This window comes from Leopardus geoffroyi, chromosome B4, assembly GCF_018350155.1.
Source record: "Leopardus geoffroyi isolate Oge1 chromosome B4, O.geoffroyi_Oge1_pat1.0, whole genome shotgun sequence".
NCBI classification, from domain to species: Eukaryota; Metazoa; Chordata; class Mammalia; order Carnivora; family Felidae; genus Leopardus; species Leopardus geoffroyi.
The window spans coordinates 81,325,416-81,351,746 of NC_059341.1; the positions used below are offsets into that span (position 1 = coordinate 81,325,416).

At 48.0% G+C, this 26,331-nt stretch overlaps 1 protein-coding gene and 1 long non-coding RNA gene across 3 annotated transcripts in view; one reads left to right on the forward strand and one right to left on the reverse strand.

Annotated features, from left to right (window-relative positions):
• Positions 1 to 24,990, forward strand: part of LOC123591073 — a 35,453-nt gene extending 10,463 nt beyond the window's left edge. The window contains exons 2-3 of the long non-coding RNA XR_006709105.1: positions 8,825 to 8,949; positions 24,662 to 24,990. This is a non-coding gene — a long non-coding RNA (uncharacterized LOC123591073). The remainder of the gene's footprint in view (positions 1 to 8,824; positions 8,950 to 24,661) is intronic.
• LACRT (lacritin) lies at positions 422 to 4,121 on the reverse strand. 2 transcript variants are annotated; one of them, XM_045464845.1, is made up of 5 exons: positions 4,021 to 4,121; positions 2,714 to 2,761; positions 1,469 to 1,573; positions 1,005 to 1,091; positions 422 to 569 (listed from the first exon to the last, which is right to left on the reverse strand). In XM_045464845.1, the coding sequence occupies exons 1-5, from the start codon at positions 4,076 to 4,078 to the stop codon at positions 508 to 510; spliced, it is 360 nt and encodes a 119-aa protein (XP_045320801.1). In that variant the 5' UTR covers positions 4,079 to 4,121; the 3' UTR covers positions 422 to 507. The 2 variants fall into 2 exon arrangements, with proteins under 2 accessions (XP_045320801.1, XP_045320802.1); XM_045464846.1 differs by lacking the exon at positions 2,714 to 2,761.
• Positions 24,991 to 26,331: the final 1,341 nt, after the last annotated feature.

Genomic DNA, 26,331 nt, shown 5'->3' on the forward strand with positions numbered 1-26,331 from the left:
TTGCCCTTCACTTGGGCCCAGTGTAGAAAGGGTGAATGGAAGGCAGGAGGGATGCATTTTTAATAAGGGCACCAGAAAATGGCTTTAATAGAGTGACTTGGGCTTTGCCTATTTTCAGGATGACAAATCCTGGTTCTTTGGAGGTTGATTTAATTTTTGGAAATGCTCAAATGTCATGAGGCACTCTATGTGAGTGATTAGACCAGAACTGGAGAGGCATTTGCACTAGAAGGAGGCCCAGCATGTGTGGCTGGTGGCTCAGTGCAAATGAAAGGGTTTGTTAGGGGTTGTGTCCTCAAGGAAGGCTTGACAGGCCCAAGGGCCTGGGTCAGGACACCCAGGGTCTCTTGGCGTTCCAGCGGATGGCTTTGCTCCCCACCTCCTCCCGGGCCCGCCCCACAGAGCACAGGCACACAGCATGTTGGATGCTTCAGTTTAATCGTTCTGGGCTGCAAGCATGTTTAAGGCTTTGAGTCCAGGGGCCCCGTTCTTTTCAAATTCTTAGACTCATCTTAGAGCAAAGGAACTGGAAGCGAGTTTCTTCAGTTTTTCTGCTAATTCAACTCCACCTAGAAGAAAGCAGAGGTGAGAATGAGGCTCACAGGCCCCAGGCCCCAGCTCCACCCTGTCCTTCCTCCTCAACTCCCTCTTCTGCTTTGCCACCTCACCCAGCCCCTGGACAGCTTTGCGTGGGAGTCAGAGGGATGGAAGGCAGATTCACCAGAGCCTCAGGGACCCGCCCGCGCCTTCCCCATCTGGACAGGCTCCGCAGTGGGAAGGCTGGGGCTGAGACCCAGGGGCAATCTGGCATCAGGCTACCCTGTGGTTTGAGTGTGTGTGAGAAACTGGGGACGTTTGAAGACAACAGGAGAGAAGATTCAGTGGGGAGGGGCTGTGGCAGTTCCAGGTCTCTGGGCAAGGGGGTCCTGACCCACCTCCTGCCCCTGGATGATGAGTGGTGAGTATTCCTGTTCCCACAAGGCTCTGCCTTGGGATATACTCACGTTCATAAAGTTTTCCTTCACGCAGTTTTTTTCTTGCTTCTTGAAAGCCCTGTTCTGCTACCAAGCTACCTTTGCTCACCAGGAATTCTAATTTTGGAGCAGAAGAATCACATTAGCAGAAAAGTCCCATCATTTCGAGAAAACTCCCCCTTCCCCCTCCTGCCCCTCACCAGACATGGTTCCTATACAAATCCCTAAAGTGAAGAAGTTTTGCTGAGGGGCCCAGCTTCTTCTCTTAGGAAGGCGGGTGGGCCAGGAAAGAAACCATGGAAGGTGCAGGCAACAAAATCTATCGCGGAAGCTGTGTGAGTGGGTACAGTGTGAGCCCCTACTTGCGACTTTACGGTCGGGGGAATGAGTATGTCTGCTTCTCCCTGGACTCGTCTCTGTGGGAGGAAGTGTCATGGAGGCCTGCCACCAGAGATTCCTCTGGGTTGTCATCTGGCGTAGAGACAGAGACTTACTCAGTGGGTTTAGTCCTTCTTTACTTGTGGCGGCGCTGTTTGGCTCCTGGGGTGTCTCTTGGGGTGAAACAGTTTCCGCTGGGGATGTAGTCACTTCAGGTTCAGCTGCAAACACGCCAATTTGTTGATTTTAGCAAAGTCAAATGGTTTTTAGTTTTGGAACGAGTGGCAGGGCCCAGGATACCTAGTATGTGCTGGGGGCCAGGCTACGGAGATGATACGATTTCTACACACAAGTGCCTGTGAGGGACTGAACGTTTATGTCCCCCTCCAAATTCGTATATTGAAATCCTACCCCTCAATATGATGGTCTTAGGAGGTGGGGCCTATGATGTAATTAGGTCATGAGGGTGGAGCTCTTATGAATGGGATTAATGTCTTTATAAAAGAGACCCCAGGGCTCTTTCTGCCATGTGAGGATGTGGTGAAAACTCAGCAGTCTGTAATCTGGAAGAGGGTCCTTACTAGAACCTGATCATGCTGGCACCTTGATCTTGGATTTCCAGCCTCCAGAATTGTGGGAAATAAATGTCTGTTGTTTAAGCCATCCAGTCTGTGGTGATTTGCTGTACAGCCCGGAGGGACTAAGACAGTGCCTCTTGGATGGCAGGGTTGGAGGGCAGGGTTGCATGCTTCTAATGGGCAGGGTTGGGGAGGTATTTGGGCTAGGATATGGGGGGAATCAAGGAGCTAGTCAGAGCGACGCTGGGTCTTGAAAGCAGGATTTTGGCAGGGAGGATATTCTAAAGGGGCTTCCTTGGGGGCAGGAAGTCAGTCAGTCAGCCAGAGTTCTGGGGAAGGTGTGTATAGGATAGGAATGGAGAATGCAAACAAGTTCAGTTTAGTTGATGTGGGCTGTACATGAAGGAGAAGCATGGAAAACCAGGATGCAAATGGTGTCTGAAGCAGGATATCGGGCAACTTGCTAAGGAGTTGGGAGTTACAGGAAGTGTGTGTAGGTGAAGGTATTAATACCGCATGGGTATCATTTCCCTTATCACTCAACCTCATCTTTTTCTCCCTTTTATCCATAACAAACCCTTTCCCCATTCTTCCTACTGATCTTGCCTGCCTGGGTTGTCCCATTTCATCCTTAGCCTTGTTGCACCCCAATCCATGCTCCTCTTGTTACCACCAAGAGCAGGACCCACCCCCACCCCCCATGCCTCTTCCAGCCTCCACCCACATCCCTGGCTGTTAGACCCTCCCCTTGAGCACAGGGACAGGAGGGACAGAAGGACTCACTGGCCACAGTCCCCGGAGTAGCCTCGGTGGGATCAGAGGAGGCATCTTCTGCAGTGGAAGAAAGAGGTGACAGTAAGGACTGAACCTGACCCATCTGAGCCATCCTACCTCCCACTCTGTATCCTCAGCTCTAAGGAGAGTTCATGGACACAGGGAGACACATTTCCCTATTGGTGAAATGTGCCCTTCTGCCTCATCAGTAGACCCACCAAGCACTCTGTCTGGTGTTTAACCCCTCCTACAGTTGTTTGAAGCAGGTTCTCCCGGGAGAAGTGTAATATGCTCTGAAAACTGCCCTCCTCCAGATTGCCTCTGGCCTGTGAGGGTGCCGTGAGATTCGCGCCAGGGAATTGGCTGTGGTTGGAGGCGCTCAGGCTCCTCTGTGGCTGAGGGGGACAGTGCAGGGGCCATGGGGCCATGCATGAGTGATTTCTGGGATTGGACTCCAGCCCTCCTTGTCTCTGTTCTTTCAACACAATGTTTATGCAAAGTGCTCTGCTAAGTGGAGGGGGTTCAGTGCTGAAGAAGGTGGAAAGACCCTGCCCTGACCCAGCTTACATTCCATGACGTAATTATTGAGTCACCGTGTGACGGTGCTAGAGGGGTAAGTGTGGAGTGGTGTGATAACAGCAAGCAGGGTCTAATTTTTCCTACATGTTCATGGAAGGCTTTTTTGAGGAATTGATATCTGAACTGAGATTTGACAGATGAGAAAGCATTGGCCAGGTGACATTCTGGATTGGCTGGAGGAAAGTGACAAGGAGAGGAAAAGAATTCCAGGCAGAAAGAAGAGCAAGAAGGAAGGCCCCAGTGTTCGAGGAGCAGCAGGGCTGTCCTGGCACGAATAGCGCTTTTCTTTTCTTTTTTTTTTTTTTTTTTTTGCTCTTCTCAGGAAGAGGCATCCAGAGACACAAGGCCATGGGCAGGGCCCATTGCTTGGCAAATGGACCATGGGCTAGATTTCAGCCCCTTCCATCCCCTGCCTGGCACCCCTGTGCAGGGGACAACCTGCACCTCTGTGTGGTGGCCCAGAAGGCCTGTAAGAAGGCCAGGGTGGCTGGAGCATAGTGGATAAAGGAAGGTGTGTGAGGGGATGGGCTGGAGAGCAGACAGCGCCAGGGGGTTCCCGGCTCCCTGACCAACGCGGGTAAAGAGCCTATGGGCAGAGAACTGGGGGCAGGAGTCACTTGCAGGAACAGGAGGAGCCAGGACAGCACTGGGAGAGAAAGAGAAAAATGAAGACCAGAGTTAAGGCTTCCCTGGACTGTCAGGGCTCTGGTGGGGTACAGGGGAAGGGCCATACTCACGGGCACAGACCAGGGCCCCAGCCAGAGCTGCCAGGAAGAGCAGAGCTGAGAATCTCATGCTGTGGAGTGAGAAGCAAGTATAACCACAGAATCCTCAGAGGGTCCAGGAATACCAGTGCAGATACTCCTCGGCCCTTTTAAGGATATCGAGGGCCAATGGGAATCAAGTTTGGAGGGGTGTGACTTCCGTGGCTTCCTCCCCTTCCTCCCCAGACTGTCACTTGCTAAGTCAACAAGGGATATCTGGGGCTGGCTAGTAGCTGGCATCCTTTCCCTACTGACTTCCAGCCATCCTTTTCCTCCCCCCTTCCTTCTCCTTCCTACTTGCCCTCTGGCTTCACATCCTTGGGATCTCAAGGACCAGATGCGGAGCAAATTTTGTTTGGGGAGATTCTAGAATGTGTCTGTTGATGGTATTAATAGGACTGGCGTCTCCCCCAGGAGGAGGTTGGGTGTTTGTAAGATCATGTTGTCTACCTTTTGCCTTGATCTGTACAGGACTCCATGCAGGGGCTTGAAGGTTTCCCCAGACTACGTGAGCTTCCCTCCCCAGGAGGCCACACTCAGAACATCTGGGGACTGAGTTCATGGTTCCTTTCTCCTCTTGAGGGGACGGGTTTGGAGGCATGAATGACTTCTCTGGAGTTGTCTCCTGCTCTTGAAGTTATTATCTAACCCCTAGGAGGAACTCCTAACCCTCAGATGGACCCCTGTCAACCTCTATCATCAGGCCCAACTGATGGGAGCCCTTGTTTCTCAGAGGATCTTCTGATTACAGGACAATGGTGGTTCACTGAAGTTGGAACTTGGTTCTTCCTTCAAGTGGGGAGCTGATCCATGGTGTGAACAACCCAGAGAAGCAGATGATTGTGTTTGACTTGGGATTTCTTCCTTCCTTGAGCTGGCATTCAAAAGGCCTGGATCTTGAGTTCTGGCTTTGGCATATACACAGGATGGTACGTTGCTATATACTGAAGACCTTAGGGTTTTCATCTGTCGTCTGGGAATTACAGCTGCTATGTACAAAATTGTGATGGAAATTAAGTGAGATAATACATGGCAAAGCATTTTTTCAACAATAAAACTCTATGCAGATGTGTGGGATACTTGTACTTGCAGAAGGTTCGTCTTTCTGGGTGGGTTTGGTTCAGGCTGATGCTGAATGCCAAATAGAATGGGGTGAAGGAGACACAGGAGACGGTTGAAGGGGTGGTGGGTGGAGAATAGGGTTCTGTATACAAGTTTGTGACTCTCATTTGCTCGGTGTTGGCTTTTGCCAGGCCCTGGGTGGTCCTGCAGCTTTCTGCCTCAAGGCTGTTCTGAAGATTGGTGTGGAGAGGGGGTATCAGGAAGTTTATAACATGAGGGTGCTTGGGTGCTTGGGTTCAGAGCATTAGTCTCCTCATAAGATAAAGGAAGAGAAAACTGATGGAGTGGGACATCACAGGCATGAGGGGTGGGTCCTTTGGGGCTATCCTTAATCTAGGTTTCACTCATCCTTAACCTGCAGGTAAGATGACAATGACATTCAGGAGGTTGATCTGCTCCAGTCATGTTGAGTAGGAACTGGGTTTAAAGCAACTGCTCACCCACTAACTCCCTGTGTGATTTGATACTTAAGATTTATCTGGCATTTAATGATGGCCAGTAGGTGAAGAAGAGGGGTGCATTGAATTAATGCAGGGACAAGACTTAGCATTAACTACCCATCATCAGTGCCCTGGTATGTGTGTGTGTATGTGGGTGCATGTGTGTGTGTCCATGTGTACGTTATAGTAGGAGAGGCTGTGCCTCTAGATCCCAACGGTCTCCATGAGCACATCAGAAAAACCAACAGGAGCAAACCATGATATTTGCACAAGTTTTTCTAAGAGGAAATTAGAACTTTGGCATCAACACTAGAGCTGTCACAGAGCAAGGTCTCTCCAAATGTCACTGCTCAGCCCTTTTCCTCTCCTAATTCTCCTCTTGGCTTCATGAATTAAAGAGGCAGGTATTGACATAAATGTGGGTGAGATGGAAGGTAGGGAACTTAGTTCCATAGAAAATTTTCAGTATTTTATAACAGGGCCCAGGAGAAACGTTACGCCAAATTATAGGGCCTGGGAAAGAATTGGATATGTATCTTAAGGAAGAGAGATGCACCTCATGTATCTGGGTGAAGAGCTGTCTTCTGTGATGTCTTGTCTTCTAAGGTATCTGACCTCCATGATAACTCTGTCAGTTGCCAAGGTGTCTTTTCTTATTCGTTATTCTCCTGGTTATTCTCTATTCATAGTTCTTTGCTTCCTTCCCTGCTTCAGATCTGTTTTCTGACCATCTCTGCACTGGTCTGGAAGGATGACCTTTATGGGGTGCACCACCTGGGCTCTCTTGCCTTCTAGCTTCTAGTTGAGTTTGGCCAATGGGAGACACTAGTGGGAAGTCAGAATGGGAAGAGAGGTTAAGGCATTCGTTCTTCCTGTTCTCTCCCTGCTTTGGCAAATGTGGCAGGTAGATACCTTGGTAGATAGACTTCTAAGATGGTGCCCAGCGATCCCCACTTCCTGGTATCTATGCCATTGTGTAATACCCATTCTGGATCTAGTGATTCACTTCTGACAAATGGGAAATGGAAAAAGTGATAGGACATCATTTCTGAGATTAGGTTATAAAAGACTATGACTTTTGTCCTGCTTATATGTATAATATCTCTCTCTTTCTGAGTCTTCTCAGCTTGCTTGCCCGGATGAAGAGAGCTTCCATAGCATGAGCTGCTCTGTGGAGAGGTCCAGGTGGCAAGGAACTGAGGGCTGCCTTAGTCTGCAGTTCAACAGTCCATGAGAAACTGAATCCTGCCAACAATCATGTGATTGAGTTTGGAAGTGGGTCCTTTTGTAGTTGAGTCTTGAGGTGACTGCAGTTTTGATGATATCTTCATTGTACCTTGTCAGAGATTCTGAGCAGAGGACCCAGCTAGGCTACATCTGGACTCCTGGTTCACAGCAATTGTGAAGTAAGAAATGATGTTATTTGAAGTTGCTAGGTTTTGGAATAATTTGTTATGAAGCCACCGATTATTAATACAGCATGGAGTAACAGTGGCTGTGTTCCTCTATGACAATAGCTTGTCTGGTGACACTGGTTCCACAGCTCCATTTCCTAACTGGTGTCAGGGAATGCCATTTCCTCTCCCTTCAGTGTTAGGGATGGTAATGGCTTTCTGCTGCTGTGAGTCCTTACTTGTACCTCTGTAAATAAATTTTTTTTTCATTAAAACGTCTCTTAAAAAAACTTTCTGATCATGCCATAGGTTTTCTGCCAGGACCCTGAGTGATACGTTCCACCCTGTCTGACCCATGCTGAATGTCTCCTCCTTGTTCCCCTTCTCCTGTGTGTTCAACCCTGTCCTGGGGTTAGAGGATTAGAAGACACTCTAAAGGAGAAAGTGACCCAGACTCTTGGGGTAGATAGTTCACATATTCAAGACACAGACTTAAGCTGTGTATATGAGGGGTATCCTACCCTGATTGCTGCAATTCACATGGCTGATCTTCTCTGCCAAGCTCTTATGGGCTGGCCCAAATTGCTACACTCCCCTAATGTCCTTGATCATTCATCTGTTCGTGGGGGAGGTGTGAAGACAAAGCAATGAGTAGAATTATTTCAAAGACTCTTATTCTACTTATTTAACAAACATACAACGTATAATATGTGCCAAGCAAGCACTGTTCTCAGAGCTTTATAAATTTTATCTCATTTAATCTGCATAACAACCCAATGAGATGGGTACTGTTTTTTGTTTTTTGTTTTTTTTTTTTTTAATTTTTTTTTTCAACATTTATTTATTTTTTTGGGACAGAGAGAGACAGAGCATGAACGGGGGAGGGGCAGAGAGAGAGGGAGACACAGAATCGGAAACAGGCTCCAGGCTCTGAGCCATCAGCCCAGAGCCCAACGCGGGGCTCGAACTCACTGACCGCGAGATCGTGACCTGGCTGAAGTCGGACGCTTAACCGACTGCGCCACCCAGGCGCCCCAAGAGATGGGTACTGTTAATACTCTCACTTTACATATGGGGGAACTAAAGTAAAAGTAGGTTAAAGGACTGGCCCATGATCACATAGCTAGTATGGGGCAGAGCTGGTTTTAGACATGGGCTTTCTGGCTCCAAAGTCTTTGCTATCAACCACAACTCTATGCTTGAATATGAAATCTATTTTATAGTAAACATTAGGCCTCTATAACACTGTTTTTCTAGTCTTAACTAATTAGTACCTGTAATAATCAGGGTCCTTTAGGGAAAATAGAGCTAATTGCACGCACGCGCGCACGTGTGTGTGTGTGTGTGTGTGTGTATGTGTGTGTGTGTATTATTTTAAGGAATTGGCTCATATGATTATGGAGGCTGGAAAGTCCAAGATCTGTAGTTCATGTCTGAAGGCTACTGCTGGCAGAATTCCCTCTTGCTCAGGGGAGGTCAGTGTTTTGTTCTATCAGACCTTCACCTGATTACACGAGGGTCACCCATATTCTGAAGGGCAATCCACTGAACTCAAAGTCCACTGATTTAACTATTAATCTCACTCAAACTGCCCCCTCACAGATACATGCATAATGATGTTTGACCACATAGCTGCTCACCGTGGCCCAGTCAAGATGATACATAAAATGAACCATTACAGTATCTTTCAACATTTTGATTTTGGAAGGTTTAGTGGACATCAAGTAGGGCCTAGAGGGAAAAATACATCCTCTGCAACTTTAGGAAGCTTTGTCCAGACCTTAATATGAAGGACCCTTTTTTCTGTTTCTGGTTTCACAGGTGAAGTGGCGAACTCCAGGGAGCCACAGGGAGCCATAAAGAACAAAGAGCCAGTCCTTCTGCCTATGGTCTAAGCCAAAAGAATTCTCATGGCTCCCATGTGATCTGGAGACTTGGAGTCAAAGGTCAGGGTTAAGGGTTGCAAATGTCAATGCGTCCAGGAGTCAGGCAGGTAACATAGATGAGCCAGGCAGGCCAGATATAAGGCAGACAACAGTGCAATGATGAATGAGAAGTGTCCCTCCATCTCAGGGTTAGGGAGTCAGGAGGAAGTGGTAGAACTGGAGCCAATTGGGGTGTGCCTGGGGCCTCTAAAGTGATCAGCTGCCCCTCCCTCAAGCTGATTGTTTCCAGACATTCAACTTCAAGAGAAACTGGAGATCTGGATTTCCATGTGAAACCTCCTGATTTTATTTCCCCTCCTCCTCCTCCTCCTCCTCCTCTTTCCCCTCCTCCTTCTTCTCCTTTTACATTTTCTGTAGTATTTTTACTTTTTATTTTGAAATAACTTCAGACTTACAGGGAATTTGCAAAAATAGTACCAAGAATCTTCGCATGCTCTTCCTAGGTCCACTGGGAACTGGAGTCCAGAAATGTTACCATTTAATCATGCTTGCTTTTTCATTCTTTGTGTCTCCTTCTGTGTGTTTTCCTGAATTTTTGGAGAATTGGAGCTGAATGTTTAGTAGACATGACAGAAGACCCCTTCAGAACTGAGTGTTCAGTTCTTGACTATTTCCATGATGGCAGATCCTGGTCCTTGTGGGTTAATTTTATCTTTGGAAACAACAGTTAATTGACTAGCTGGGATTTGGTGTTTTCTTTTTTTGCAAACAGTGCTTCCAAATATGTCAAATCTCCCTTTCCCATTTTTAGTGACATATTTAAGCAGATTCTACCTTTTTTAGTGTCTTTTGGTTAAGAGTCCTTCCAGTTTAAAACTTTCCCTCCTTTTCTTCCCCGGCAGACACTTAACTGGAGAGACACGAAGGGGGAAAGGGGTCAGGTTCTGTATCTCAGGGAGGTGCGACAGGATAGGCAGAGATCGTCTAAGGTGACTGGTCCCTGTTAATGGAGGGAGAGGTCCTCGTCTTCTGGCTTGGTCTCCATTTATCTGCTCTTCTAGGGACTTCCACTGATGTAGGGTGTGATGGTCTCCAGGTGGACGGTGTTCAGATTCACCCCAGCTCCTGCCATTGCTGTGGAACCCCTCAAAAAGTGACAGTTCCTCTGGGGCCCTGTGAGTGACTGACAACTCAACCTTGTCACCAGGTGCTGCCTCCTTTCTCCTGGCCTGGAACCTCCTGTACAGACTCTTGGCCCTTGACCACTTTTCTAAATGCATTCATGAGAGCAACGGGAATTTCTAAGTTCTCTCCCTTGCCCTCCAAAGGCTTCAGGAGACTGAGGTGGGAGTGTGTTCTTACATCTCTTCTATGGTCTACCATGAAACACTTCTTGCCTCCAGAAGTTTCAGATGGCAATCAGGCACCACTTTTGTGGTTCACTCTGCCACAACTTCTGCCACAGGGACACCAACATTCATGCTGATCATCTTCCTGCTAGATCCTTGCAGTTAAGTGTGGCCATGAGACTGAGTTTTTGCCAACAGCCTGTATCACTTACTAGTGTAGCCCACACAAACCTTCAAGCAATCTTGTGTGATCCTTCCACATTTGTGTGGTTGGAATGGTGAAGAAGATGACAGAATGACCTTGATGCCAAAGCAATTGCCAGCCCGAATCCCTAAATGATTACATGGAGAGGACTGACTCCTGCCCCCTTCCCTCAAATCTGGTACATGAGAAAGATGTACCATTGTGTTTGAACCATTATACTCTGGGTTATTATTTATAGTAGTGTAGCCTTCACTAACATATTCTTGCCACCTGGGGACACAGGCTCTCCCCAGAGCTGTCTTACTGTGCTCCAGTCTGGGCTATCCGGGTCAGCCTAGAGTGAGCATCCATTCAGAGAGGGGAGTACCAGTCTCCTTTTGGACTAGAACCTCCAATCTATGAGTGATTCCCACAGCCCCTTACTTGACTTGGAGGAGAGAAGGAGCATCTCCCTCCTTCTTCCATGGAGCATTCAAGAAAAATCTCTGGTAGGAGCACTGCATTACCCACAGAGCAAGTGACTCTGATGATTCCATTTTTTCCTACTCCATAGGCATGGAATGCTAGCCCAGGGGTAGATTGGGGTTGGGTGGCTTTTCTAACTCTTGGTAAGTCTCAGGGTGGGGAGCAGAGTGGTGTAATGCTCCCAGTATCAGAAGTTCTCCATGGAATGTAGGCTATTCGTGGGCCTAGGGCCTAGGTGTGGGCCTAGGGCCAATTCTGGGGCTGTGGAAAAAGTCTCAGTCAACGTTCTGATGCATAGTAAAATGTCACTGGGCAGGGAAATTGAGGAATAAAAGGAAAACCAATTTGGGAGGCTCAGCTCCTGCAGACATGGATGAGGGGGCAGGTATGAGTGAACGAACTCTCTGGGGTCTCTGCTCTCTGGGAAGGCTCGGTCTGGAAGCTATTGTTCAGGGTGAAGAGCCAGGGTGCTTATGATGCCTCATGGGGGGGCCCCTCCATCCTGGGGACACCTGATTAGGCTTTTCACCACCCCTGTCTTTAAAGAAAGCACATACATATTCTAAGTTTGATGCTTTCAGCTTAATAGTGGTTTTATTTTTAATTTAATTAAAAAAAATTTTTTTTTTAGGTTTTATGCTACTGTCTTGAAGGCTGCGTGCTTCTGGGCATCATTTCTTAGCTTCTCATTACAGTTTTGGCTGCAAGTTGGGTTTATCCGTAAACAATTTTTTTTTTTAACATTTATTCACTTTTGAGAGACAGACAAAGTGCAAGCTGGGGAGGGGCACAGAGAGAGGGAGACAAAGAATCCAAAACAGGATCCAGGCTCTGAGCTGTCAGGACAGAGCCCAATGTGGGGCTCGAGCCCACAAACTGTGAGATCATGACCTGAACCAAAGTTGGATGCTTAAATGACTGAGCCACCCAGGTGCCCCATCCTTAATATCGTGGATGACATCATATAGGATAGCTATAGAAAAATGAGAAAAGGAGGGGGAAAGACAGAGGGAGAGAGAGTTGAGGATGGAGAGCAAAGAGTGGGAAAGAAGAGAATATGAATGTGGTCCAGACCCCAGCTCCACCATGTCCATTCTCCTCAACTCAGTCTTCTGCTTTCCAACCTCACCTAGCTCCTGGAGGGCCTTGCACGGGAGTCAAGGGTAGATTCACCAGAGCCCAAGAGACCTGCCTTTCTCCACCTGGGCAGGCTCTGCAGTGGGAAGGCTGGAGCTGACACCCCAGGGGCAATCTGGTATCAGGTGACCATGGTGGTTTGTATGTGGATGAAAAATTGGAGATCTTTAAAGGCACAGCAAGAGTGAAGGTTCAGTGGGGAGGCACTGTGGTGGTTCCAGGACTCACGTGTGGGGTGGGATTGGGTACATGGCTTTGGAGGAGGGATGGGGATGTTGATACTGGGGCCCACAAGGTCCCACTCGTCTTGGGACACACTCACCTTCACCATTGCTTTTTAGAGCTTTAATTGTATGCAGTGCTGGCTTTGTGAGTTCCTTAATAGCATCTACTTCCTTTTGGACATTTTCTAGGACAGATAGTAATTCAGGGCAGAAGAGTGGTTTTATTGTAAGAGAACCCCCAACCCCCACCCTAGGCACCGTGGGGACCCCTAAAGTGAAGTGGTTTTGCTGAGGAAACCATCTGCTCTCTCACGGGAAAGGTGGTAGGTGGGTATACACAGCAAATATTACCACCCCAGTGATTCTGTGTGTGGGAGCAGGTAGGAACCAACCCCTGCCCGCCCCCCCCTCTGTCCAAGGCTGGATCTATAGCATCATTGATGTCTTTGGTGTCCTTTTGGTTAACCCCAGGGCTTCTGCATTTGTCTTTTCAGCTGTTGATGCCTCCTGGGCTGCTGCAAGAGGTGGAGAGGGTAAAAGGAACAAGAGCTTCCTCCTTACCCCCAGTGGTGGTGTTTATCCCCTCCAGGCCTTACTCTTTCACAGGCCTTTTCAGCTCTGGTCTTTTCCTGCTGTCTCCTGTTCTTTCATGGACTTTTCCTCCAGTGGATTATGATTCAGAGAGAAGAAAAGACCAGTTGGCTCTTAAAAGAGAATGCCCCCTTCTCACCACCACCCCTCACCACCCCTCACCACTGGTTTTCATCCCCTAAACCAGCCTCCTAGTGTGGAGAGGTTTTGCTCAGGGGACTAACTTCTCCCTCATGAGAATGCGAGTGGGCCACACAGAAAATGCCACACAGAGCAAGATACTCTGTGACAGACTAGAGTGTGGGTGCAGGTGTGGGAGGGATGGAGCTCAGCTGGAAAGAAGAAGCTTGTATCATAGGCTTTCAGGGACCTGGAGGAACTCTTAGTGGGGATGGGGGGCAGGCTTTGGAGAACGGCTGGGATTGGAAGCATGCTAGGCCTGGACAAGTGAGGGGTTGGAGAGTTATCCAGGAAAAGAGAAGTCATTCACTTTGCCTGATATGGAAGACGCAAGAGGTAGAGTCTGGGGAAATTAAATTTGAGAGGTAGGCTGGATCCAGATCATGGGCACTATGAGCATCAGGCCAGGAAATGGGAGTTACATGGTGGGATACGGGGAACCACACGAAAGGTTTTGAATGGCAGTGTTGCTGAGGATGGGACATGATGAAAACTTCTGACAACCCCCCACCATGTTGTCTTCCTCCTGCTAGTCAAGACGAACTTTCCTATCTTTTCCATTTCCCTCCTTCACTCCTGGCAGGGATGACCTTTTCCTCCCCTGGGCTCTATCTTGTTCTGGTACATAATTTTCTTTTTCAGGAAGTCTCTCCTCTCCCTGGCTCCTAGAGGTGGGTATCCCCGACCTTTTGCCCTGAATGCCTCTTCTACTTCTCTTCTTTCATCTACTCACACCCCTCCTCATTAACCCTCTCACCTAGGGCTGGGGCAGGTAGAAGAGGAAGGACTCATAAGTTCACCGATCCTGGGGCAGAGGCAGCCTTTGTGTCACTGGCAAAGGAGGGAGGAGTGGCCATGTCAGGTGGGTAAGCCAGATCCAACTGGGGCTCCCTGAAGTTCCAAGACCTCTAATCACAGGAGCATGGGTGTGGACAGATGGGAAAGAAATGTCTGCCACACAGGGTCTACCAGAAATGCTTTTTAATATCTCAACCAAACCTGTCTTTCTGTTATCTTCCCCAAAGACCTAGGCTAACTTATAACATCTCTGTTAGAATGGAATCATTTTCTGACTTTCTTCTATACCTTGTTGGATGTCTGAGTTTCTTAATTAAAATGGAAGGGGCATGACCTGGTTGTAGTGATGGGGCAGGATGGGTTCTGATTATTATCAGCCCTCCATTCCATCATTCTTTCAACAACATAAATGAGGCGTGTATTAGGTACTAGATATTGTGTTAGAAGTTGAGGATATAGCTTTGAGGAAGATAGATAGTCTTTGCTTGGGAAAGCTGACAGTCCGTTGGGGATTTGGATGAATTAACATAATTACATGAAAAATGATTTAATTACATTCATGATGGTGGTAGGAAGGAGGCATACAGGAGGTAATAACATGGGTAATAGGGAATTAAACTGTTCTGGGACTTCAGTGAGGCTGCTCTGAGGAAATCCATCCATAGTCATGAAGAGGTAAAGGGGCAAGCATTTGAAGATTGGATAGGAGGCGTTGACAGTGGGTGGGTAAAAGAATGGGGTGGGGGTTGGGCAAGCAGATATATGAGAGCCTGGGCAGGTGGCAAAGGTAAGCTCATTGGTGGAGGAAAAGAATTCCATAGTAGCTAGAGAAGAACGGGCAAACCAGAGGCCGGGCTGTAGAGCCAGGCAGGTGCCGGAGGGTGCCTCGCTTCCTTTCATTAGTGGGCACAGGCCCTTGTGTGGTGAACCCGGTGGCAGGCAGGAGAGATGGAGAGACACACTTGGGAGAACTGCCTTGCTGAGGAGGGGAAGGGAGGAGGGGAGGCAGGGCCCACCTTAGGGGGGCTATAAGGATGGGTGCAGGGGAAGGGCCATGCTCATGGGCATAGACCAGGACCCCAGCCAGAGCTGCCAGGAAGAGGAGAGCTGTAAACCTCATGCTTCCATGTGCCAGAGTAGGTATACCACAGAATTCTCGGAGGTCCTGGGAGCTAGTGTGTGCGTACTGTCTCTCTGGGCCTCTTTTAATGATGATAGGGAACCAATGGGAACCAGTCTTCCAGTGGTGTGCTCTCTTTTTCCTCTCTTCTCCCACCTCAGAGCCACCAGTTAAGTCAACAAGGGCTGGCCAGTGGCCGCCTTCACTGTAGGTCAGTCCTGGACATCAGCCTTGGGGCCAGCACAAGCCTGACTGGCATCCAAACATCTTCTGCCTGCTTCTCCCCTCACCATCCTACCTATCACCTGGGCTGCCATCTCTGGTGATATCTGGGTCCTAAGAGAGACCGTGAGAGCTTTCTGAGGAGGGGACTTTGGCAGGAGGGCTGTGCCCAGAAATGTCTCCATCACAGGGAAGTGGCCATGTGACCCAGGAGATCAGACTCAGCCTCCTCAGGAGATGATGGAGTGGCTGGGGCTTCCCAGGGGTTGGGCCAAGTCCATCCCAGGAGGCTGCCTTCAGGACATATTGAGGCCCCTCCTCACTAAGGCCTGGAGATGCTGGGATCTTCTCTGAGGCTCTCCAGAATTTCTCAGTCTCTGTAGATGTCACCAAAGTGACTTCAGTTCCAGCCAATCATTCTCAACTCCAGAAAGGTCTCTGGGTAAATTAGTAGGAGGACGTAGTCTCTTCTGGGCTTGTCCTTCAGCTGGGGAGGATGGCCAGTAGTATGGATGATCCAGATTAGTGGAGAATCCAAAAGTGCCCTCTTCACCTCGCAATCCCTTCCTGTGGACTTGTGTTTGGTTGGGATGACAGAGCCAGCCCTGGAGATATGGGTTTGTGACTTGACTTTGTAATTTATTAGCTGTGTGGCCTCGGGAGAGGCAATCACTTGCCCCACTTCAGTTGTTTTTCATTCAATGATTGGAAATCATAGTCATTATCCTGTGGTATAATTAATCATAATTATCCATTATTGAGGAATATCTATGTCAAGATTGGCCATCTCCCTCCTCCATCTGTTCTCAGGCCCAAGCTGGGGAGCTGAGGATAACATGAAAACTAGGGTTTCGATCAGACCAGTGCTGCTGGGCACTGCTGGGTCCAGACAGGCAAAGGTGAGTGGGTTGTGGTGTTGTCTTGAGGGACACACAGTGGGCAAGGGCCTCACTTGGCATACAATGACAATTGGCATAAGTGGTAGTAGGAGTCATCACGCCCTGGAGGAGAAGGCATGCCCCTCCTAGTCCACAGGGTTAGAGGTGGGGTTCTCTATTTAGTAACTGACTGACTTTGGCATGCCACATAGTCTCCGACTCTGTCTCAGCAGTGTGCAGAACCATCCAGGACACTTGTGAAGTTCAGCGGGAAAAGTTCAGATGTGTAGAAGGAGAGAGGCTTCTCCCTGAGCTCTGGATGTGCCCACCTCACCTCAGGAACGCATTTTGTACAGCACCCCGTTCTCTCCTGCTTAGTTCACTGTGATCCTCTCTTGGCTTTCTCTTTTCAATATATAGACAGACATCTTAAAAAGAAACAAATAGGGGAGCCTGAGTGGCTCAGTCAGTTAAGCGTCTGACTTTGGCTCAGGTTGTGATCTCACGGTTTGTGAGTTTCGGCCCCGTGTCAGGCTCTGTGCTGACAGCTCAGAGCCTAGAACTTCTTTGGATTCTGTGTCTTCCTCTCTCACAGCCCTCCCCTGCTCGCGCTCTGTCTCTCTGTGTCTCCAAAAATAAATAAACGTTAAAAAAGTTTTAATATGAAAAAATAAACAAAGTGTTTGTGTTATCCCTTTCTGACTTCTTTCCAACCCTTTCACAAGCAAGCTTTTGAAAAAACTACCTCAACATTCTTGTTTTACTTTATGTTCCCATCGCCCCATAATGTTCTCACTACCATCCCCGGGACAGAAACAATCCTTATCAACGTGCTCAGATACGATCTCCACTTTCCAGCCTGTGGGCTTGCGACACAGCTGACCCTTTACCTTGTGATATGCTGGGATGCTCTCTCTCTCTCTCTCTCTCTCTCCCCCTCTCCTTTCCTCTCTTTTTCGGCGACCCTTCACTCCCTGACTCACCTTTCCTTGCCCCTTCACTGCCCTCAAGTATTCTATTCTTAGCCCTTTCCCCCTTTCCCTAGAGTCACAATTATTACTTCCACATCCACATTCCAGCTCTGATCCATCACCCGGATGTTAATACCCACCAACAAATGAGCAGTTACAGGACCTACCGGAAACCTATCAAACCCTACAAGCTGCAAACTGGTCTCGTCCAGCTTCCCCCATCCCCTGCTCATCCTCTCCCACTGTGTTCTGTTCAGACAGCACGACATTCACCCAGCAATCTAAATAGACATCTGAGAGGAACTTCACATTTTTCCTTCTCCAGACCACCTATGTCACAAGGTCATTGACACCCATCACGTCTCCCTCTTTACATGCTGCCTTTTTGTCATTTCCAGGGCTCCACCATTTCTCATCTCCACTAAAGACACAGTCCCATCACTGGCTTTCCCTCTGATAGTCTCAGCTTCCGGTCTACTGGCTGTCTAGTGATTTCTAATAGGTGAGCCTGGGTGAGTTTGTGTGTCCTTTCATGAGGGTCTCCTGTCTCTCTCTTCAGTGCCGACCCCTCCTCACTCCCTCATCTGGACTCTGCTTCAGTCATGTCACATTTCTTTCAATCTCTTGCATAAATTTTGTTTTTTCTAGCTTCTGCCTCTTTATGTGTTTTCCTCTGCCTACTCTCTTTAATGCCCTCCTACATCTAGATGGCATGGCTTCTTTCTATTCATCCTCCAAGATTCAGACCAGGAGTACCCTCTTCCCGGAAGTTTCCTTGGCATTCTTGTCCTCCTTCCTCTCCCTACCCAGTTAGGTCAGAGCTTTGGGCTGTGTGCTCTTATTGGTTCCTTGTGCTTCCTTCTCTCTTTGCATCAATCAGCCCGTCCCCAGGTTATCTGCATAGAGCTAGGTCTCCCACACCAGACTTCAAGCTGTGTGGTGCCGGGACCATGTTTAACTTGTCTTTGTATTCACAGCCCGAATCAAGATGACTTAACGCAGTAAGAAGGCAGTATTTTTTTTTTTTTTTTTTTTTTTTTGATGAAGTGAGACTAAATGTGTGAAGCCACATGCTTTCAGAATTTGGGCTGAAGGCATGTGGAGCTAGTGGACTATGTTTAGATTAATCTTTTGGAAACTGGGAATTTCACTTATATACCCAGTCCCTTGAGGTATGCTTTGCTGTGGTATCTGTAGGGTTTATTAAGGGAACCTAGGCTGATAGCTCCCTCTGTCTTGCAAAGTGGGCTTGTGCCTGTAGTGTGGAAATCTGGTGATTCAGGCCATAGAAGCTTCCTTGAGTCTGGAAAGAAAGCTTGCATGTTCTCAGAAGTGTGGAGGGTCTCTATGGGGTTCCATGGTAAAGAGGGCCGGCACTGGGTTTGGAATTCCTAAGTGGTCTGTGGTGGGACCCCCCCCCCGAGGAAGGGCCCTGGGGACAGGCTATGATATGGGGAACATTCGGCTTGACAGAGAATGGTGCTACTGTGTTTAACTGATGGCTTCCAGAAGAGCCTTCAGAAGGAAAGGTCAGGTAGTTCCTGTAGTCCAGGGTGGGAATAAAGTTGGGAGTCAGGGAGTCAAGTCTCATATCAAAGTGGGAGGCACGGCGGGGAGGAGTGGGGAGACCTCAGAGGAAGGTAGGCAGGGGCTCCAGTTCTTCTGCAGATACCGGACACTGGCATCAGAGAGGTCAGTGTGACAGGGTTTCTACCCTTGTGGAGCTCACAGTCCAGGCCTGGTAATAAAATTAGACTAACGAATGTGATGTTAATATGTCCTATAGTGAGGAGTGCCAGGAAGAGGAAAAAAAAAAATGAAGGTCTAAGGAGGAAATAAATGAAGGTCTAAATCTGCTGAGGGAAGAGTAGAAATGTTAGAGGAAATACCCAGAGGTATTATGGACAAGAGAGTGAGGGATAGGAGGTGCTACATTCCTGGAGATCTGAAACCTAGGGCAGGAGAGAGTCCGAGATGGGAGGGCCTCGCGTGGGGTGAGATTCCAGTTGTAGCAGAGCACAGGGGTGTGTGTGAGGGTATGTGGTGTGGGTGTATGTAGTTGTATGCGTGTGGTGTGTGGTGTGGGTATACGTGTGGTGTATGTGTGTGTAAATGGTATGTGTGTGGTATGTCGTGTCTGGTGAATGGTGTATGTGTATGTGATGTATATGTATGCGTGTTTATGTGTGGTGTGTGTTATTTGTGTTTGTGGTTGAGTATGTGTGGTTCTACGGGTGGTGTATGTGAGTGCCTGTGGTGTGCGTGTGGTATGCTGTCTGGCGTGTTTGTGTGTGGTGTGTGTGTATGTGTGTGTGTACCTGTGTGTGGGTGTGTAGTGTGTATTTGAGTGGAAGGTATGTGTAGGCAGAGGAGGATACTTTCTTCTCATTTCAAAAGTCATCTTGACAGTTCACTACACAGCCAACAGGAACCGTTGTTGGCTATTTGCACAAGTCTTTTCCAGGAAGAAATCAGCCCTCGGGGTGCTGGAATCAGCGCTGCCTATGGCAGCCTCTGCACCACACCCCTGCCTCCTTGACTCCCCAAGTTTCTGGGCCTCAGGAATTAAAGGGGCAAGTACTCCCAGGAATGGTGGTGAGGGGTCAGAGGTCTGAATGGTAAAGAGCTTTTTTTTTTTCTCATTAATTTAAAACAAGATGTTTTTATGAATTTAAAACAGCTCTGCAATGATCTGTGACCAAGCTGGGGCTGTTACCCAAAATGGAGAGGGAGGAGGTGTGGGGAGGGAGCAGGGACAGGGATGATGCCCTGAAGACTTTAATTCCTCCTTCCTTGGATGTGGTTAAAGAAAAGTACACCCCTGTCCTCTGGGTTATTTCAGCAGGTGATTGTTCCTGAATGCCTGGTTAAACATCCTGGTGATCGCTGGGGTGCTGATCTGACCCTCCTCCTGTCCTGTGTGTTCTTTCTCATTCTTCTCTAGCTGGGTACGGGGCCCTATCCTCAACAGTAGGCTAGGGAACCTGGAATATAGAGGGTGAGGAGGATGGGGATGATGTTCCCTGCATCTAAGACATGAACAGAAGGTGCTTTACCTGGTCAACTGACCACTCTGAGTGACTTCACTGGTTTTTCTGGCAAGCACCTGAGGCCACTGCAGTAACAAGTTTTTTCCCTGAGCTGGTAGAAGCTGACCAGTCATCTTGGTCAAGTGCATCGAGTATGACCAGGAGGTAAACTGGCTGAATGTTACATATGCTTGCCTACAAAATGTTCTCAGAGCCAATGTCCCAGGCTTTGGGACTCCCAAAGGGACCTATCATGTGCTTCTGAAAGTGAGCTAATATTTAGCAATGATCAACTACCATTTGGAACCAATGGTGAGGAAGAAGGTGGAGAGAGGTTTGGGTTGAAACTCGGTTTGGTTGCTTCATCACCAGGTTCCCTTTCATCACCAGGTTCAGACTGCCTCTGAAAGTCCTTTCAAAAGGGGAGAAAATTTTGGAGCAATGGAAGTCCATTGGGATGAGTATGGCTTTCCAAAGCGATAAGTTTGAAGAATGTGGAGAAGTCCTGGTTTATTTGAGACAAATATATTCTCCTCTCTTTATTACCATCCAGTTAGGAACTGGCCTTTGCCAGGTCTTTGGAACACTTAGTACATTCTCAATCCCTTTCTTGTGGGGGGATGGAGAGTTGAGGACTATCAGACCACGGGAAGTTGTGGGGGAGGGACTAATTTGGGGAGACTTCGTGGACACAGAGACCCCGAGGAGAGGAGTGGGAATATGGGCCTTCAGGGCTGGGGACTTGTTAGTGTAGGGCTTGGATGCAGAATTGGGGAATATGAATGAGTGGAAGTGAGGTGAGACCCGTTATATCAGGGGGAATAACAGAGGTGAGGAGGGGCATTTGGTAGAAAGCTGAGGTGAGACAATGGAGTTTGAAACAGGGAGAAGAGGTCATTGTGTCTCCTGTTGGTCTGTGTCTTTGGATAACTGGAGGCAGTTCTAAAGTATACAGGACCTGAAATAGGTCTATGTCCTTCTCAACTTACAGTGCTTGCGACCCACTTCCTAATCCCCAGAGGTGCTGAGGGTGGAGCCAGCTGTGTGGAGAGCCAATTTCCTCATGGAGGTGACTTGGACAAATAGGATTTTTATGTTCTTGTTAATTCATGTGTGAGCCTGAGGCATTGTGGGGCTGGAGGTTGAGGAAAGAAGCTGCCAGTGAGGTTTGCAGGAGGCAACTAGTCTTGTTCTCTGCTGAGATTCTAAGAACTCCAGAGACCACAGTCCTGAGATGCCCTCAGTTGGCCACAAGTGTTGGCTCTGTCTGGTCCTCTGGCTCTCTCCTGGGGAGAATTCCAACCTCTTCCCCACTTCCTGTTCTGAGTTAATGACTAAGAAGAGGCCCACCCACCGGGCAAGTGGGAACCTTTAACCTCCTCAGAGACTTAGACACTTAGATGATGGGGGTCTCAAGAAGTCATTCTACCCATAGCATCAGAATGGCAGAGAGAAGGGAGGCAAATGGGCAGGGCTGATGGTCTAGAGGATAGGGTGAGAGAAATTCTTTCCCTTGCCTTATATTCTAATTGTGTGATTTCTTCTGTATCATGCATTCCTCATTTCATGCATTTGAGGTCCAGCTTTCTCAATGTAGGGGTGGGCAAGGAGGGTTAGGGACAGCTTTAGTGTTACCTGCTTTCTCTAATACTTGTTTTTAAGACATAATACACAGACTTGATCCCCCTTCCCACTGGGAGAAATCCAATTTCCTTGTTAATATCTGTGTGGATTCCCAAGAGCTTCTGCTCTTTTAAGCCTTTTCCCTATGACTTTCTTCCTGCTCAACTGTCAATATCATTTGTGTCTTGATTCCTGGAACTGTTCTCTGTTCCCTGAATATCCCCAAATATGGGACAAAGCCCCCTTCTCTGAATTTCTCTGAGCAACACCAACGTAAGTTTTTTGTCTTTGCTGAAAACTTGGGGTTAAATTCCAGCACAAAAGCACTTTAATGGTGAATATTCATCATCCATGTCCCAGATTTCATTGGCTCTGACTGCCACAGGGAACTTCACACTGTCTCTCGCTCCTTAGACCTTCACTCTCTCCAGGCCATCATCGTTCCCCTGGCACCTTTATTCATTTACCTGACTTTATTTTTCATCTCCTCACTCAGCCATGTGTGCTGTGCTGGTTACCCATTAGTTTAAATAGTTGAGTTCTCTTTGTCTCCTACCACCAAGAGAACTCCACCTTTCTCCACTGAGAAGGCAGACCCCAGGCATGCCCCCATTTTTGCCAGCTGTGTGCAACACAAACCTCAGCTGGAGAGAAAAATTTGTATCCTATGATACATCACAATAAACCACAATTTTATCAAGCACTCTTCCTCTTTTCTGAGCCTTTATCCTGCGAGTTAACTCCCTCGTGGAAAGAAACTTAACTCTGACTTTATAATACCAGTGGCTGCAGATGACAGACTGACCCTTGCAGATATGATAATCATGTGAACTGTTGTTTTTCTACCAATGAAATGAGGAACAGATCAACTGTTACTTTGCTGTTTTCCTTTACCTTTTGTGAGTTTTATTCAGAGAGCCCTGTTCTTCCAAAGGAATTCCTTGTAATCACCACAAATAAAAATACTTTTATTTATTTATTTATTTATTTTAGTTTTTTAAAAATTTATTTTGAGATAGAGAGAGCACAAGTTGGGGAGGGGCAAACAGAGAGAGAGGGAGAGAGAGAGAGAACCCTAAGCAGGCTCCACACCCTCAGCACGGAGTCTGATGTGGGGCTCGAACTTACGAACCATGAGATCATGACCTGAGCTGAAGGTGGATGCTTAACTGATTGAGCCACCCCAGGTGCCCCCCAAATACTTTGTTTTAAATGTTCAAATTGGCCTCTGAGTTTTCTAGTTTTCTTTTGCCTTCCTTTCTTTTGGCATTACCGGGCTCACTAAAATATTCTCTTAGGCAACAAAAAAATGTACAGTCTGGATAAATTATGCCATTATGTTGGAGGCATGAGGTTTATAGCCGCTTATTTTTGTTCTAAATTATTCTATAATAAGAATGATGTAATTTGGTTTGCATGTATGAGGAGGCCCTCGGGAGAAGGAGTAGAGTCCCACCTGAATGTTGGGCAATGGTTGACCCTTAGGGCCCTGCTGGTTGTAACACACCGAGTCTGAGTGTCAGCTCTCTGCCTGTCCTTCATCCTGCCTCTTCCCGCCACCAGCTTCCTGGTTGATTGCCACACAGAAAGCAGAACTGGCTGGCTGACCCCACATCATGAGTTTAAGTGAGGCAGCGCTTGGCTGTATCATGGATGTTTCTGGATGATGGAGTGGGAGAGAGTTCATGCGAATGAACACAGGCCAGAGACAAGGGAAGCTGAGAGCTCAGGCGGGGCGCCTGCAGTTTCGGCCAGTTGTTTCTGGATCCTGCAGCAGTCTGGGGAGGAAGGAGGAGACCGCAGAGCCTGTGGGCCCGGACAGTGAGCATTCCCTGGTGGAGTCAGGATTCTATTCGCTGGGCTGTTGGAATCCTGGGTTTTTTTGTTCCTTAATTCCCCATTTATTTTCGTTTAAATAAAATCATGCTGAACATTCCAGACTACTTCTGCTGGGCTAAATGAATTAAACAGAGGGTATTTTTTTCATGCATGAGGTAGGGAGGATTTCATGGGCCAGAATGTGGTGAGATGGCAGTGACACTCTCTGGAACGATTCATGAGAACGGATTCTGGCCTGGCTACCTCCCTTCTCTCTTCTAGCATAAAACTCTTAGCATGTTGGAATTTAAAGTTAAGGAAAAGGGGCAGTTTTCATATCCAGGGATAATTTAAAGGCTGAATTTTCAAAGAGGGTCAAGAGTGTGGGGAATGTCAAGAAAACTAGCCCTGTTCTAGGAGAGCATGTGGATAAGAATCAGGAGTGGTAGCAAGGGACCCACAAGGTAGGATGGTTTCTGTCCGAACTGTGGGCATATTCTGGGTCTATGTGGGGCTTCCCTGGGGTCTCAACCTTGTGTCCGTATCTATTAAGCAGAGTCACTTGGTCCCACATCCTGTCCCTTTGTCTTAGAATGGTTTTCACTTCTGCCATAGCTGACGTTGACGGGTGATGAGTTTCTGCCCCCCTCCCTCCATTGTATCACGTCCATAAGCAGCATCCTGCACCATGTATAGCTCACTTTTGGTCTGTAAAGGTCATTCCATGGGATCCCTTCTGCTGAGTGTCTGGGAGAACCTGGATTCTTCTCACAACTTTGCCAGTGGCACCCTGGGTCTCCCCGGAAAGCTACCACCCCTCCCTTGGCTTCTGCCTCCTCCTGTATAAAACAAGAAGGCATCATTAGATCCCTCCCAGGCCCCTGCCAGTTTCAGACATCCCATTGTGTGGGCTGGTCCCTCTTCAGGTCTCCCAGTGCTCTCTGGCCAATGCTAGATGGCCTGCAATGGGGCTGGAGTGCTGCCTAGGTGGAAAGTTCCCTTTCCAGGGAGGATTCTGAGTCCATGCTCTGGACAGTGTTCATAACCCTTGCCCCTGCCCCTCTTCCCCCAGCCCCTGGACACTTTTGCCTAAGAGAAACACTGGGTTAAGAATGGTTTTCTATCAACTTTATGTGTTTTCTGCTTCTTCCTGTTCCCGCAGCCCATTCTGACGATGTGGAGGCTGCCCTCTGGGTGAATGAGGATTGAGTGTGTTGAAGGAGTCAGTCCCAGCAAGATCAGAAGCTGCCCTGACAGCCACAGCAAATCTGGGACAGCAGAGGGTGCTGTGGGAGCAGGCTGATGGTCCCTCTGGCCCTCCTTTCCCTCCAGAAGTCATCTGAGGCCACCCCTCCCTACATCAGACTCTCCCTCATCCGCCCGGTCCAGCCCCTGCCTGTTTTGTTTTTGTAATCCCACAGTGCACTTGCATGGAAGGTACTTGCTGTGTGTTTGTCAAATCAATGAATAATAGAGAGACACAGAAATCTCTTCTCGTTTCCTACCTTCTGTGGGCAAAGGGGAGATGCCCTGACCCCAGCTGGTCACCTGTGCTTCTCTTCCTTTGTCCGTGGACCGAGGTCTCCCTTTAAGGCTTGCTGTTTCCAAGTGGCCAGAGACCATGGAAGCTGGGTGTTGAGTCCTGAGCAGCAGTCTTGAATTGCTGCTCTGATTGTGTGCAGGTTCTGTTCTTTATTTGACCAAATCCCAGGGAGCTCCTTCCAACTCCAAGGATATTCCTGAGAAGAAGACTAACATTCAGAGGGTTGGCAAGCCTGAGACTGGGACCATGCACCTGAAGGAAGGTGGGAATGCCCTCCTACGTCCTCTGAGGTTCTGGAAGACAAGGGGACCTGGGCCAGCATATCACTCTCCTCCCCAGGTAGTTCTGGGGCTCAGTGTTGGGGTGAGGCCTGATATGAAGGAGAGTGGGGTTATGGTCTGAGCTCTTCAGACTGCTCCCTTGGAGGAATAAGCCAGGCTGTTGGAAATAAAAGGGTAAGGAATAAAATAAAAAGTAAGGAATGCGTCCAGGAAACATGCATGCCAGTTGTTAGGGGCACTGACACATGGATTCTCTAACTTTTGTGCCCTCCTATCTGTTGTCATTGTCACTGCCTACGTCCAGAATGCTACAACTCTTGTTTGTACTATGACAATAACCTTCTAGTTGGTATCCTTGCCTCCAAGCTTTCTGTCTATGGTTTTGCCAGAATGAGCTTTTGAAAAAGCATACTGTCATGTCAGCTGTTACTTTCAAAAATCTTTGTCAGCCCTTTACCTGCAAGATGAATTCTAAACTCCTTACCACGGCATTAAGGCTTTTGAAAAGCTAGTGCTTTTTTTTTGGGGGGGGGTGGGAATTCTAAGAAAATGGGGCAGCTGTGGCATAGATTTAATTTTTTTCTGAGTCTCCACTTAAAAGACAGAGTAACTGGATGGCAAAACACAAAACTCATGTACAATATTTACAACAAAACTTGCTGACAAATACCACAAACCCCAAATACAAGGGGATGAGAGGAAGTCACTCACTGACACAAGAGTGTGTTAGTCCCGTTTAGAAGGGAGAAGGCAGAGACAAACAACGGGAAACCCTGCAAACTCAAGAGCAGAAAAACTCCTAAATACCCAAAAGATATTCCCTGGAAGGTATTGCAGACCGATCTGAAAACAGTAGCTGAAATGAGAAGGGTTTTCCTCACTCCACTAGCAGGTGGGTGTCAGCGGCCTGTGTTAAGTCAGCAGGGTGTTGGCCAAAGCTCCTAGGAAACAGTTGATACAAAACCACAATGCGTCCCTTCCAGGGAGGAGGAACTTCTGAGAGGAGAA

Coding starts and splice junctions, on each gene's coding strand:
- LACRT (XM_045464845.1), bottom strand. CDS start 4,078: ATGAGATTCTCAGCTCTGCTCTTCCTGGCAGCTCTGGCTGGGGCCCTG. Junction 2,762..4,020: donor TGGGGCCCTGGTCTGTGCCC/GTGAGTATGGCC, acceptor CTTCCACTGCAG/AAGATGCCTCCTCTGATCCC. Junction 1,092..1,468: donor AGAAGGACTAAACCCACTGA/GTAAGTCTCTGT, acceptor CTCCAAAATTAG/AATTCCTGGTGAGCAAAGGT.